The 15,480-nt window shown below is 44.1% G+C and overlaps 1 protein-coding gene across 1 annotated transcript; it reads right to left on the bottom strand.

Moving 5' to 3' along the window:
- Positions 1–9,076: 9,076 nt before the first annotated feature.
- On the bottom strand, positions 9,077–15,212 carry LOC121547861 (stonin-1). The gene is made up of 6 exons (XM_041859291.2): positions 13,914–15,212; positions 13,563–13,760; positions 13,065–13,205; positions 10,754–11,273; positions 10,143–10,345; positions 9,077–9,821 (listed from the first exon to the last, which is right to left on the bottom strand). Exons 1-6 carry the CDS (start codon positions 15,210–15,212, stop codon positions 9,756–9,758), a joined length of 2,427 nt encoding a protein of 808 aa, XP_041715225.1. The 3' UTR covers positions 9,077–9,755.
- Between the last annotated feature and the right edge of the window lie 268 nt (positions 15,213–15,480).

The following is a 15,480-nucleotide window of genomic DNA, read 5'->3' as shown; positions in this document are numbered from 1 at the left end:
GCCAGGGCTCAGTCACACCTCAAGCCCTCCGGAAGGGGAGAATATTTGGGTTAGTGAGGGCATGACTAAGACCATAGTACACCACATGCACTGGGAGTAGAGAATAATTAATAGTGTTGCTGTGGACACTGGATAATCTGACTAACACAGACACACCTGTTTGACCTGGTCTGGCTAGCTTAGCTGGGCAGCTAAATAATTAGCTCGCGCAGGTTTGTCTTAGTCTTTCTTTCCTAGGTGGACATTGATACAGCAGTTTATACCTTGGTTTCATTAGCTAGAAACAGCTGAAATAGTAGGCTAGGCTGAAGGGGCAGCTCATTCCAACACAGGTGAGTGTGACATTTTATTCTTGACATCTGGTTGCAGCCTGGTCTCATAGACCAGAAGTAACATAGTAAATGTAAATCCGGAACCCCAAATTAGTATGATATGTTACGGGTGGTATAGTTAAGTAAGACAGAAGGTTACTTAAGGCAAAAACGAAAGAAGGGTGGGCGTGTAACGTAAATGTCTAGCAACCCAAAGGCTGCGTTTCAAATCTCATCACGGACTACTTTAACATTTTAGCTAATTAGCAACTTTGCAACTACTTACTACTTTTTAGCTACTTTGCAACTACTTAGCATGTTAGCTAAACCTAACCCAAACCTGAACCCTTTTAGCTAACCCTTCCCCTAGCCTTAATAACCCTTAACCAAACTCCTAACCTCTAGCCTAGCTAACGTTGAATTAAAAAATATATATATTAGAAATGTATTGGTCATGCAAATACATTTTTGCGCTCTTGTTGCCAGGCGAGCTCGCACATTCCACCCACACTGCCACTCAGCCAGACAGGGGCAGAACTGACTGATTAGGCGCAGCCAAACATCACATTGATAGCTAAAATGCTGGGCAAATGTAGATTCAAACCTGCCTGTCAGGATATTGATGTTTATGAATGGGTTTTGCCAGACCCAACCAGGGATGTAGTGGAGGGTAAATGCAGTTTACACACCTTTTTATACAGTTTTCACTCACCTTTTTATTTAGTTAATTATCTTTTACCCACTTATTATTGTGTTCCTAGCGTTGGAAATGCTCAGAAGGCTTCTTGATCTGAGTTCTAATCGCCCCTACCTCTGCGAACGAGTGGAATCATGAATGATTCATCTATGTTCGTTATGTTCACCAGCTCCCTCGGATTTGCCTTGTTAGAAGCGCATTTATTCACCACTCTGTCCAACGGAAAACTCTGCCCATGACATAGGCCGAGAGGTGAAACAAACTTCCTCAGCCCAGATCTACAGTGGTAAGTGGCAGAGAGAAGCCGCTGAGAGTGGGATTTATTTTCCTGCCGTGTCAACAGACATTCCCCAAATAAATGAATAAAAGCTGACTCTCTGAGAATGAGTGTACAACTGGTAAATAGTTGCTGATATTTCAGTCAGATGTCTAGCTAGCTAGGTAGCTCCATGGCTCTGGCTGTTAGCCAGGTAGCTAGCTATAGCTAGCTGGCTAGAAGGATGAAGTTAGAAGCTAACGATGAACAGAGCCTGACCGCAGCAGGAGCAGTTAACTGAAATTAAGCTAGCTATAATCAAAAGATGGGCTACTATAAGTTCTCATAACAAAATACCTTTTCTTTACCGAGAGTAGTGAGACAGACAGTGGTGAGTCAGGCTGCAAAGGAGATGCACAGAGAGAGGAAGCATTGAAGCAAGCAGGGAGAGAGGTTAGTAGTACAGTGGTTCCCAAACGTATGGGTCCCCTAAAATTTTAATAGGGTCTCATGAGAGAATCTTTAATCTTATCAAACACATTAGTAACTTGTTTCTCTTCAAATGGGTATAGAATGCAACATTTTAGAGTCAACTAAGGGCCTTTTACACTGTTAGAATGTGCTTTCATGTCATGTGTTGGGACAGCCTGTGGGACCTAACATTTAGTGAAATATATAGACAATTTAAGTATAAAGACAACTTAATATTATTATCTTGTGCACTGTCAACATCATCAATACTGACGTATCACTCCTGTATGTAGTAAATAAGTAGTGAAACACGTATTATTGAGTATAACTTGTAAGGTAGTGATTAGAGAACAACTGCATAATAGGAACAATTACAAATTGATGGTCCTTGAAAATAAATATTAGTGCTTGAAAAAGTACTTGACTTGCTACTGTCTGTACGAACCCTGTTATACGAAATGGATGATGGACATCCACAAATTAATGCATACCACATGAAACGTCACGTATCATTATAAAGAATGGCGCCGGAGGGAATGGCTGCCATTTTAAGGGCTCCTAACCAACCGTGCTATTTTGTTTGTTTTTTCGCATTGCTTGTAACTTATTTTGTACATAATGTTGCTGCTACTGTCTCTTATGACCGAAAAGAGCTTCTGGACATCAGAACAGCGATTACTCACCTCGAACTGGACAAAGATTTTTTCTTTAATGAGTCTGACGCAAAGGATATACTGCTTTCTCGAGACCAGGCCCAAATCCCCGTCATTCGCGTGAAGGAAAGACAGAGAAAACGTGGGGCGGCAGTCCGGGTGCCTTGTGAGAATTTGGAGGCGAGTGTGTAAACCACCACTACCATCAGTACTATTGGCCAACGTGCAATCATTGGAAAATAAACTCGATGATCTATGATTAAGACTATCCTACCAACGTTCCATTAAAAACTGTAATATCTTAAGTTTCACCGAGTCGTGGCTGGGTTTTCCGTGCATTGGCAGGACAGAGCAGCTACGTATGGTAAGACGAGGGGCGGGGGTGTGTGTCTATTTGTCAATATCAGCTGGTGCGTGATGTCTAATATTAAAGAAGTCTCGAGGTATTGCTCGCCTGAGGTAGAGTACCTCATGATAAGCTGTAGACCACACTATCTACCAAGAGAGTTCTTAATATTGTTTGTAGCCGTCTATTTACCACCACAAACCGATGCTGGCACTAAGACCGCACTCAACGAGCTGTATAAGGCCATAAGCAAACAAGAAAATGCTAATCCAGAAGTGGCGCTCCTAGTGGCCGGGGACATTATTGCAGGGAAACTTAAATCCGTTTTACCTCATTTCTACCAGCATGTCACATGTGCAACCAGAGGGGGAAAAAACTCTTGACCACCTTTACTCCACACACAGAGACGCATACAAAGCTCTCCCTCACCCTCCATTTGGAAAATCTGACCAGAATTCTATCCTCCTGATTCCTGCTTACAAGCAAAAACTAAAGCAGGAATTACCAGTGACTCGCTCAATACGGAAGTGGTTAGATGACGTGGATGCTACGCTATAGGAATGTTTTGCTAGCACAGACTGGAATATGTTCCGGGATTCATCCAATGGCATTGAGGAGTATACCACCTCAGTCACCGGCTAAATCAATAAGTGCATCGACGACATTGTCCGCACAGTGACCGTACGTACAGTACCAGTCAAAAGTTTGGACACACCTACTCATTCAAGGGTTTTTCTTTATTTTTTCATTGTAGAATAATAGTGAGATTCTTCAAATAGCCACCCTTTGTCTTGATGACAGCTTTGCACACTCTTGGCATTCTCTCAACCAGCTTCACCTGGAATGCTTTTCCAACAGTCTTGAAGAAGTTCCCACATGATTCCCCTGTAGCTCAGTTGGTAGAGCATGGCGCTTGCAACGCCAGGGTTGTGGGTTCGTTTCCCACGGGGGGACAGTATGAAAATGTATGCACTCACTAACTGTAAGTCACTCTGGATAAGAGCGTCTGCTAAATGACTAAAATGTAAAATGTATGATGAGCACTTGTTAGCTGCTTTTCCTTCACTCTGCCGTCCGACTCATCCCAAACCATCTCCATTGGGTTGATTGTGGAGGCCAGGTCATCTGATGCAGCACTCCATCACTCTCCTTCTTGGTAAAATAGCCCTTACACAGGCTGGAGGTGTGTTGGGTCATTGTCCTGTTGAAAATCAAATGATAGTCCCACTAAGCGCAAACCAGATGGGATGGCATATCGCTACAGAATGCTGTGGTAGCCATGCTGGTTAAGTGTGCCTTGAATTCTAAATAAATCACTGACAGTGTCACCAGCAAAGCACCCCCACACCATAACACCTCCTCCTTGCTTTACGGTGGGAACTACACATGCGGAGATCATCCGTCCGTCACCCACACCGCGTCTCACAAAGACACGGTGGTTGGAACCAAAAATCTCCCATTTGGACTCCAGACCAAAGGACACATTTCCACCGGTCTAATGTCCATTGCTCGTTTTTTTTGGTCCAAGCAGGTCTCTTCTTATTATTGGTGTCCTTTAGTAGTGGTTTCTTTGCAGCAATTCGACCATAAAGGCCTGATTCACACAGTCCGCTCTGAACAGTTGATGTTGAGATGTGTCTGGCCACCAAAAATTCTGAAATTTCCATCCCCAACTATAACATTTTCCGTCTAGATAGAACTGCCAAAGGGGGTGGAGTTGCAATCTACTGTAGAGATAGCCTGCAGAGCTCTATCATACTATCCAGGTCTGTGCCCAAACAGTTTGAGCTTCTACTTCTAAAAATCCACCTTTCCAGAAATAAGTCTCTCACTGTTGCCGCTTGCTACAGACCCCCCTCAGCCCCCAGCTGTGCCCTGGACACCATATGTGAATTGATTGCCCCCCATTTATCCTCAGAGTTCGTACTGCTTGGTGACCTAAATTGGGATATGCTTAATACCCGGCCATCCTACAATCCAAACTAGATGCCCTCAATCTCACGCAAATTATCAACGAACCTACCAGGTACAACCCTAAATCCGTAAACATGGGTACCCTCATAGATATCATCCTGACTAACATACCCTCTAAATACACCTCAGCTGTCTTCAACCAGGATCTCAGCGATCACTGCCTTATTGCCTGCGTCCGTAACGGGTCCGCGGTCAAACGACCACCCCTCATCACTGTCAAATGCTCCTTAAAACACTTTAGCGAGCAGGCCTTCCTAATTGACCTGGCCCAGGTATCCTGGATGGATATAGATCTCATTCCGTCAGTAGAGGATGCCTGGTTGTTCCTTAAAAGTAATTTCCTCTCAATCTTAAATAAACATGCCCCATTCAAAAATACAGAACTAAGAACCGATATAGCCCCTGGTTCTCCTCAGACTTGACTGCCCTTGACCAGCACAAAAACATCCTGTGGCGTACTGCATTAGCATCAAATAGCCCCCGCGATATGCAACTTTTCAGGGAAGTTAGGAACCAATATACACAAGCAGTCAGGAAAGCAAAGGCTAACTTTTTTCAAACAGAAATTTGCATCCTGTAGCACTAACTCCAAAAAGTTTTGGGACACTGTAAAGTCCATGGAGAATAAGAGCACTTCCTCCCAGTTGCCCACTGCACTGAGGCTAGGAAACACTATCACCACCGATAAATCTACAATAATCGAGAATTTCAACAAGCATTTTGCTACGGCTGGCCATGCTTTCCATCTGGCTACCACTACCCCGGCCACCAACTCTGTACCCTCCGCTGCAACTTGCCCATGCCCCCCCCCGCTTCTCCTTCACACAAATTCAGACAGCTGATGTTCTGAAAGAGCTGCAAAATCTGGACCCCTACAAATCAGCTGGGCTAGACAATCTGGACCCTTTCTTTCTAAAACTAGCCGCGAAATTGTCGCAACCCCTATTACTAGTCTGTTCAACCTCTCTTTCATAACGTCTGAGATCCCCAGAGATTGGAAAGATGCCGCGGTCATCCCCCCTCTTCAAAGGGGGTGACACTCTAGATCCAAACTGCTACAGACCTATATCCATCCTGCCCTGCCTTTCGAAAGTATTTGAAAGCCAAGTTAACAAACAGATCACCGACCATTTCGAATACCACCGTACCTTCTCCGCTATGCAATCCGGTTTCCGAGCTGGTCATGGGTGCACTTCAGCCACGCTCAAGGTCCTAAACGATATTATAACCGCGATTGATAATAGACAGTACTGTGCAGCCGTCTTCATCGACCTGGCCAAGGCTTTCGACTCTGTCAACCACCGCATTCTTATTGGCAGACTAAATAGCCTTGGTTTCTCAAATGACTGCCTCGCCTGGTTCACCAACTACTTCTCAGATAGAGTTCAGTGTGTCAAATCGGAGGGCCTGTTGTCTGGACCTATGGCAGTCTCTATGGGGGTGCCACAGGGTTCAATTCTTGGGCCGACACTTTTCTCCGTGTATATCAATGATGTCACTCTTGCTGCTGGTGACTCTCAGATCCACCTCTACGCAGACGACACCATTTTGTATACATCTGGCCCTTCATTGGATACTGTGTTAACAAACCTCCAAACGAGCTTCAATGCCATACAACACTCCTTCAGTAGCCTCCAACTGCTCTTAAACACTAGTAAAACTAAATGCATGCTTTTCAATCGAACGCTGCTGGCACCCGCCCACCCGACTAGAATCACCACTCTCGACGGGTCTGACCTAGAGTATGTGGACAACTACAAATACCTAGGTGTCTGGTTAGACTGTAAACTCTCCTTCCAGACTCACATAAAGAATCTCCAATCCAAAGTTAAATCTAGAATCGGCTTCCTATTTCGCAACAAAGCCTCCTTCACTCATGCTGCCAAACATGCCCTCGTAAAACTGACTATCCTACCGATCCTTGACTTCGGCGATGTCATTTACAAAATAGCCTCCAACACTCTACTCAGCAAATTGGATGTAGTCTATCACAGTGCCATCCGTTTTGTATCCAAAGCCCCATACACTACCCACCACTGTGACCTGTACGCTCTTGTTGGCTGGTCCTCACTACATGTTCGTCGTCAAACCCACTGGCTCCAGGCCATCTATAAATCACTGCTAGGCAAATCCCCGCCTTATCTTAGCTCATTGGTCACCATAGCAGCACCCACCCGTAGTCTGCGCTCCAGCAGGTATATCTCACTGGTCATTCCCAAAGCCAACACCTCCTTTGGCCGCCATTCCTTCCAGTTCTCTGCTGCCAATGACTGGAACGAATTGCAAAAATCTCTGAAGCTGGAGACTCTTATCTCCCTCACTAACTTTAAGCATCAGTTGTCAGAGCACCTTACCGATCACTGCACCTGTACACAGCCCATCTGAAATTAGCCCACTCAACTACCTCATCCCTATATTGTTATTTATTTTGCTCTTTTGCACCCCAGTATCTCTATTTGCACATAATTTCTTGCACATCTAGCATTCCAGTGTTAATACTATTGTAATTATTTTGCACTATAGCCTATTTATTGCCTTACCGCCATAACTTGCTACATTTGCACACACTGTATATATATTTTCTGTTGTATTTTTGACTTTATGTTTTTTTACCCCATATGTAACTCTGTGTTGTTTTTATCGCACTGCTTTGCTTTATCTTGGCCAGGTCGCAGTTGTAAATGAGAACTTGTTCTCAACTGGCTTACCTGGTTAAATAAAGGTGAAATAAATAAAAAAAATAAAAAAAATTGAACTCTGTGAAGCATTTATTTGGGCTGCAATTTCTGAGGCTGGTAACTAATGAACTTATCATTTTTACATTTACATTTTAGTCATTTAGCAGACGCTCTTATCCAGAGCGACTTACACAAGCAATTAGGGTTAAGTGCCTTGCTTAAGGGCACATCGACAGATTTTTCACGTAGTCGGCTTGGGGATTAGAACCAGCGACTTTTCGGTTACTGGCACAACGCTCTTACCCACTAAGCTACCTGCCGTTTCATCATAGCGCTTGATGGTTTTTGCGACTGCACTTGAAGAAACGTTCAAAGTTCTTGAAATGTTCCGTATTGACTGACCTTGATGTCTTAACGTAATGATGGACTGTCGTTTCTCTTTGCTTATTTGAGCTGTTCTTGCCAAGTGACCTGGAGTAACCTTTACCCCCGCACATTGACTAGGTACCGGTACCCCCGGTATATAGCCTTGTTATCGTTGTTGTTATTTTATTGTGTTACTTTTTATTTTATACTTTAGTTTATTTAGCAAATATTTTCTTTCACTCTATTTCTTTAACTGCATTGTTGGTTAAGGGCTTGTAAGTAAGCATTTCACCGTAAGGCCTACACCTGTTGTATTCGGCACATTTGATAAATGGTGTGTCACGGATTTACTTACAGAATAATACAAAATGCTCTGAAACCAGGTTGCAACTTTTGATCTACCCCTCTACCCTTTCACAAACACAGGCATAAAATGCAAATATCTTTATAAAGTTTTGTTTATAACTACCACTGAAGTCATATACACATACAACACATTTAATAAATGTAGTTATATAGATTCTTTAGTGAGTGCAGACCATTGCTGCGTCTCTAGGGCCCCCTCTGAAATATTGTAATTAGTAATATATTTTAGTCATTTAGCAGACACTCGTATCCAGAATGACTTACAGTAGTGAGTGCATACATTTTCGTGCTGGTCCCCCCCCCCCAAACCCACAACTCTGGCGTTGCAAGTGCAATGCTCTACCATCGGAGATACACAGGACCATAATGTATGTAGGCTACTTCATATAACCATAAGTCAATGATATTGACTTATAGGATAATAGATGAGTGCACATGCTTAGCTGTGCAAAAGGGCCATGGTCAGCTAGCTAGACAACAAATTACAGGACATTTTTATAATTAGCCTTTTTTTAATTTATTTTTTATTAGCCTATTAGCCTAATTTTCTTCATTGGAAATACATTCCAGATAGTTATTGGAAATAGGCGTAAACATTGGGTGGTTTCCCAAACACAAATTGAGCCTTGTCGTGGACTGAAAAGCAAGCTCAATTGAGAATCTCCATTGAAAGTGCTTTTTATATTATTATAATAACAATAATAATAATATATGCCATTTAGCAGATGATTTTATCCAAAGCGACTTAGTCATGCATGCGTACAGTACATTTTACGTATGGGTGGTCCCGGGAATCAAACCCACTATCCTGGCATTGCAACTGCCAACTGAGCTAAAGAGGACTAGATTTAGCCTAATCTCACAGGAGGTTGGTGGCACCTTAATTGGGGAGGACGGGCTTGTGGTAATGGCTGTAGCAGAATAGGTGGAATGGTATCAAATACATCAAACACATGGTTTCCAGATGTTTAATGCCATTCCATTTGCTCCGTTCCGCCCATTATTATGAGCCGATCTCCCCTCAGCAACCTCCTGTGCCTAATCTGTGTCGGGAAAACCAGTCCTGTGAGTGTGTTAAATGCAAGTCTACAAGATTATACATGGTATTTCCTCTTTTATAAAGAGAGCTTCTTCAACCTCCTGTCATTTCACAATGAATAATCTTCTGAGAGAAATGTAAAGTGCATTGTGATGGTAGGGCTGTGTGTTCGGTTGTTCGTTCTTCCAATGATAATATTTTTGTTTGTTGTAGCCTACTTCTATTCTACCATGCAGGTTAGAACTAGCCTGGCTGCCAGTCTGTTTCTGCTCTCTTGCCAACCCCTTACAAAATTGTCATGTCTGGCACCCAGGCTATACAACGTGTTAATATCCATACATACAGGAGTACAACAGGGCCAAACAATATTATGTCAGACTTATAGGTGATAAAACATACACAACGAACACACAATATAAAAGATGATGTCCCTTTTAAACATTTGTCCTTGTATTGAAACAGGGAGGATGAGTTTGGTTGGCAAAAGGAAATGGGCATTCTGCGTATAGCCTAAATTCCAGGCTTCCTCACGACGAACGAGACTTGGGAGTATGGTAATGTGAGACTTGATCCTTTAAGACTTCCTTCATCATAATCATTACTGTGTTGTGCAGCCTGATTGCCCCTGTGCTTCTGTCTCAATCCACTTCTTCTCAATTTCTACCTGTAAAAGGACAGACCGATACGGTTCAGTTTCAATAGGTATGGAATAATCACTATGGAATGACAACAATAGAAGATTTTACTACACTACAGGACCAGCCTAGGCATGGTCAGCTGGTGTCACAGTAATAACTACAGTATAAAATATACCCTGTACCCTTATTAATCACAAAGCATGATTCTGCTTGGGAAATAGATTGGAATAGAAACAAACAAAATTAGGTCTACAACAGCATTATAGATATTAAACAGCATTTAAATACTAAACATTATAGATATTAAACTTGTTAACTAATAATAATAATAATATCTCAGGCCTTACCTGACAATGATAGTGAGTCCTACTGGTAACATGTTTCTGAGGCTGAATGTCACTCTCTGTGCCCAGTGACTTCACTCTGGTCTGTGTGACCACGGCCCCCACCATGTCACACTCCATTGTGACAAACGGGTACCAGTCAGTGGGGATCTCCTGGTCTGAACCAAGCTCTAACTTACAGGAGAAGGTATGGGGATGGTCCACTGCTGTGAGATAAAAGGGAGAATGTGTAGTTAGCAATCTCTACCACTTGGGGGAGCACTATGATCAGAATCTGAAAGATGCATGTTTCCATCCTCTCTGGCACAATGCAAACAAATCACTGTAACATCAGTCAATTGGAATTGAGTATTTAACCAAGCAATAGTATAACAAACCATAATACTATAAATACTATGTATTGTAGCTAAACTGATTAGGGAACATAAGTTACATTTTACATAGCCTATTTTGAAACATTTCGGTAAGTTGTAAATGTAACATGTAAAATAAAGCCAATATTGTCATATAGAGCCAGCATTCCATATGAAAAGAGATCAATAGATGAATATCAATAGACCCCCATCATCAATCGATCATCAATAGACAGCCAGGCTCTTCCTTTTAGTCCTTACCCATGTTCTTAGCAGGCAGTCTGTCGATCCTCCACACGATGGCTGAGTACACATTCTCATACTTGACCGTCCCCACGGTAACCTGCATGACTGGCTGTGACTCTGAAGCGCTGACTGACCCCAGACACGCGTTCCGGTTCATCCTGGCCGTCAGTGACTTACGTCGTAGCAACGTCACTGTACGCGACAACTTCACCCAGTCCCCCGGTACCGGCACACGGATCAGGACATTTTCACAGAGCGGCTGAGTCTCCGGCACTCCGGTAAATGACGGGAAGGCGGCTGACATGTTGAGAAAGGCTTGGAGTTCCACGTAGGCCCCTTGGACAGTCACCACGGCTTTGACGGAGAAGGGTAGCTCGGTACATCCCAGGGCTAATGTCTTGTAGCGCATCAGCTCTACTCTACAGGCATCCGGAGGAGAGAACTTGAGCAGCCGGGACCTGTGGAACTCCAAGTCGTTGATGCACTTGTGGAAGTGGCAGTCGCTGATCTCCATCCAACCCTCCAGGAGGTCATCCTGAAAGACCACAATGGAAATTAGAAGACCACAATGGAAAGAGGCCTGTCTTGAGTTTTTGGGTCATCCTGGATGATTTTACTTATCGTGTTGTCTTTTGATATGAAAATTAAATTGTATGTTTTCGTGTTAATATTTGTGATAAAATGGTGCTTTGATATGTGGCTTAAAATTGTATGGCTAGGCATTTACAGTGAGGGAAAAAAGTATTTGATCCCCTGCTGATTTTGTACGTTTGCCCACTGACAAAGACATGATCAGTCTATAATTTTAATGGTAGGTTTATTTGAACAGTGAGAGACAGAATAACAACAAAAAAATCCAGAAAAATGCATGTCAAAAATGTTATAAATTGATTTGCATTTTAATGAGGGAAATAAGTATTTGACCCCCATCTCAATCAGAAAGATTTCTGGCTCCCAGGTGTCTTTTATACAGGTAACGAGCTGAGATTATTATTAAAGGGAGTGCTCCTAATCTCATCTTGTTAACTGTATAAAAGACACCTGTCCACAGAAGCAATCAATCAATCAATCAGATTCCAAACTCTCCACCATGGCCAAGACCAAAGAGCTCTCCAAGGATGTCAGGGACAAGATTGTAGACCTACACAAGGCTGGAATGGGCTACAAGACCATCGCCAAGCAGCTTGGTGAGAAGGTGACAACAGCTGGTGCGATTATTCGCAAATGGAAGAAACACAAAATAACTGTCAATCTCCCTCGGCCTGGGGCTCCATGCAAGTTCTCACCTTGTGGAGTTGCAATGATCATGAGAACGGTGAGGAATCAGCCCAGAACTACACGGGAGGATCTTGTCAATGATCTCAAGGCAGCTGGGACCATAGTCACCAAGAAAACAATTGGTAACACACTACGCTGTGAAGGACTGAAATCCTGCAGCGCCCGCAAGGTCCCCCTGCTCAAGAAAGCACATATACAGGGCCGTCTGAAGTTTGCCAATGAACATCTGAATGATTCAAAGGAGAGCTGGGTGAAAGTGTTGTGGTCAGATGAGACCAAAATCGAGCTCTTTGGCATCAACTCAATTCGACGTGTTTGGAGGAGGAAGAATGCTGCCTATGACCCCAAGAACACCATCTTTCTGCTAAGGGGACAGGACAACTTCACTGCATCAAAGAGATGATGAACGGGGCCATGTACCGTCAAATCTTGGGTGAGAACCTCCTTCCCTCAGCCAGGGCATTGAAAATGGGTCGTGGATGAGTGTTCCAGCATGACAATGACCCAAAACACATGGCCAAGGCAACAAAGGAGTGGCTCAAGAAGAAGCACATTAAGGTCCTGGAGTGGCCTAGCCAGTCTCCAGACCTTAATCCCATAAAAAAATCTGTGGAGGGAGCTGAAGGTTCGAAACCTTAATGACTTGGAGAAGATCTGCAAAGAGGAGTGGGAGAAAATCCCTCCTGAGATGTGTGCAAACCTGGTGGCCAACTACAAGAAACGTCTGACCTCTGTGATTGCTAACAAGGGTTTTGCCACCAAGTACTAAGTCATGTTTTGCAGAGGGGTCAAATACTTATTTCCCTCATTAAAATGCAAATCAATTTCTAACATTTTTGACATGTGTTTTTCTGGATTTGTTTGTTGTTATTCTGTCTCTCACTGTTCAAATAAACCTACCATTAAAATTATAGACTGATCATGTCATTGTCAGTGGGCAAACGTATAAAATCAGCAGGGGATCAAATACTTTTTTCCCTCACTGTATATGTGTGTTAAAATGTTATGTTTGTGTGTTGATATGCATGTTAAGAAACTAATACTAAACCTCCTCGGAGCCAGAGCCGTAGCTGGCATCGAAGCGTAGAAGCCCCAAGTCGTTGAGAGCCAGGAAGCACTCCCCTGGGCCGTTGAGGAACGCCAGGCAGTGGATCCTCGTCATGGCCGCCCGGTCCATCACCACACCGTCCTTGAAAAATGTATCTTCTGATTTTAGCAAATGAGAGGTCGAGTGGCAAAAAAGGATCCCCAAGGGGCATGCAATATATACAAAATAGGTAGGGAATCATTTCTATGTGAAAGAATTTAGGAAAAGACATTCATAGAAATGTATAACCTTATTATTTAGGCTATCAATGTTTTATATAATAAGTAACTAAGCAATTAATACATTTGTTTTTAATAACGACTGCTTTTAAGAACTTGTAATAATGCTGAAATACCAATGAACTACACTAGCAAAGTTACATTTCCTGAACAAAATGTGTGTGCTTGCGTCAGCTGTCTTACAGTAGTTGTATGGTAGTGGAAGAAGAAGTAAATGCACCTTGTCCAGCTGCACCCAGAGGTGGTCTGTGATCTGCAATGTCATCTCCTGTTCATCGTAGTGTCGTTTCTGCAACGGGGGCGGGGCCAGCCTGAGAAGCTCCTCCTCCATAGTTTCGAAGAGGTCCTCCATGTCGCCATGTTCTGTGGTTCCAAACTTCAGCAACTGCTCCACCTCTGCCTCGTGGGACACCTCCAGCTTCAAATCAAACTTTATGCATTTAAAATCTCAACACACAGTAAAACAATATGATTAAATCTATAACAATAATATCATTGATTAAACGCCAAGCTAAAAAGGTGTGTTTTTAAACGTGATTTAAAAACCTCAATTGTGTCTCCCCCCTATTACCTTGGGGTGGTAGCGCTTCTTCTCTGTGTAAGACACGTGCTCCACCTTCACTGTCTGGATCTTGCGAGGCTCTCCATTGCTCTCCAGCTTGAGATCTGACAACCTGCAGTGAGGCTGCAGCTGGAACTCTTTGAAGGGCTTCTCCAGTCCTTTCTCATAGTACATCTGGAGCACCCCTCCAGACAGCAGACGCAGGTAGATGGGGCCCCACTGTCGGGACGACATTCGGTTTTTCTTCTCTGGGATCCTCAGCATTAAAGACCAACCGTCTCTCTTCTCGCTACGGAACAGACCGTGAGAGACGAAGGCTGGCGATGGTCCCTCCCTGACTGCCTCCCTGTCTCTTCCTCCTCTCCTCTCCCCTCTATCCATCACTACTCCTTCCTCTGCATCGTTGTCTTCCTCGGCCCGCAGGCCCTCCAGCTTGTGGCAGATGTAGGAGAAGGAGCTCTGGAGGTGGTCTGGTCGACGAGGCTCGTTGCCGTCTTTCGTCCGGATGAAGAAGCGAGGCAGACTAGAACCTCCAGACTCAGAGTCAGAAGATGAGCTCCCAGAGTCCACGCTATGCCCACCAGCCCCCTCCCAGAATGGGTTGAAATGTCCCGGGTCCCCCTGGAAGGAGGGGAAGGTACTGGGGCCATCGGAGACGTCACCCTGGGGATGTGTGGTGGTGCCGGTAGTGGTGGCCTGGTCTGGGCCAGGGGGAGAAGAAGAATAAGGCACAGAGGCAGAGGATGAACTGGAAAAACTACGGAAGAAATCGTGCTGATCCCAGGGCCTGCAATGGAAAGGTAACGCGCCGGTAGGAGGAACCTCCCTCACCGGAGTGCAAAGAGGAGTGTTGCAGGGCACACAGGAACTTCCGTTGAGGTTAAAGTGCATTGGAGGGGAACTGCTGAAGATCCAGGATGGATCTCCCACTGGGGGGAGGACCAGCTTTAGGCCATTGGGACGGGGGATTGTCTTTAACCCTGTCGTTGTCACACTACCTGGGGGTATCTTCAGGGGTGTAGAGGCAAAGGAAGGGGGTGACCCTATCTTTGCCCCTGGTGACTTCAGGGGTGTTGAGGCCAACTTTGTCCCACTCTCTGGGATCTTCAAGGGGGTTGAGGCAAAAGAAGGGGACGTAGACGTACTCCCCTCATCCTCAAAGGTCACCCAGTTTGGATTGTTCATGGAGCACATGGCTGTGGTTGTTTTGGTGTCCAGGTTGAAGTCAGCACTTCCTGCTTCTGTTGTTGACGATATCCTCAGGCTCCGCCACAGAGGTCTTCCCTGCTGAAACACTAAACAGAACATAGTCATAGATTAGAACACACTCAGAGTATCAGCATATAATATTTTTCTGTAGAATCTACAGTTATTATATATTGGTGCATCAGGCATCTTTTGTTTACACTGAGAAATTACCCTACAGTGTCCCCTAGTGAGCATTCTGGCCTAAGAGACATCTCCTACAGTTAGTCTTGCCAGATAGGGTCGTTTTCAAAATCTACATTTGGGCTACTGTTAGTAGATTTTAGGGGGATTTTGGCTCCGATTAACCTGCAAAGTGTCATAACAATCT

Source organism: Coregonus clupeaformis, chromosome 31 (assembly GCF_020615455.1).
Source record: "Coregonus clupeaformis isolate EN_2021a chromosome 31, ASM2061545v1, whole genome shotgun sequence".
NCBI classification, from domain to species: Eukaryota; Metazoa; Chordata; class Actinopteri; order Salmoniformes; family Salmonidae; genus Coregonus; species Coregonus clupeaformis.
This window is presented reverse-complemented; position numbering and strand designations above follow the sequence as displayed.

Excerpts from the sequence above, each read along its gene's own strand:
- LOC121547861 (XM_041859291.2), bottom strand. The coding sequence starts at position 15,212 with ATGTTCTGTTTAGTGTTTCAGCAGGGAAGACCTCTGTGGCGGAGCCTG. Across the intron at positions 13,206-13,562 it reads TCTGGGTGCAGCTGGACAAG|GACGGTGTGGTGATGGACCG; the intron begins GTGCATTTACTT and ends ACATTTTTCAAG. Across the intron at positions 10,346-10,753 it reads ACTGCCTGCTAAGAACATGG|CAGTGGACCATCCCCATACC; the intron begins GTAAGGACTAAA and ends TTTATCTCACAG.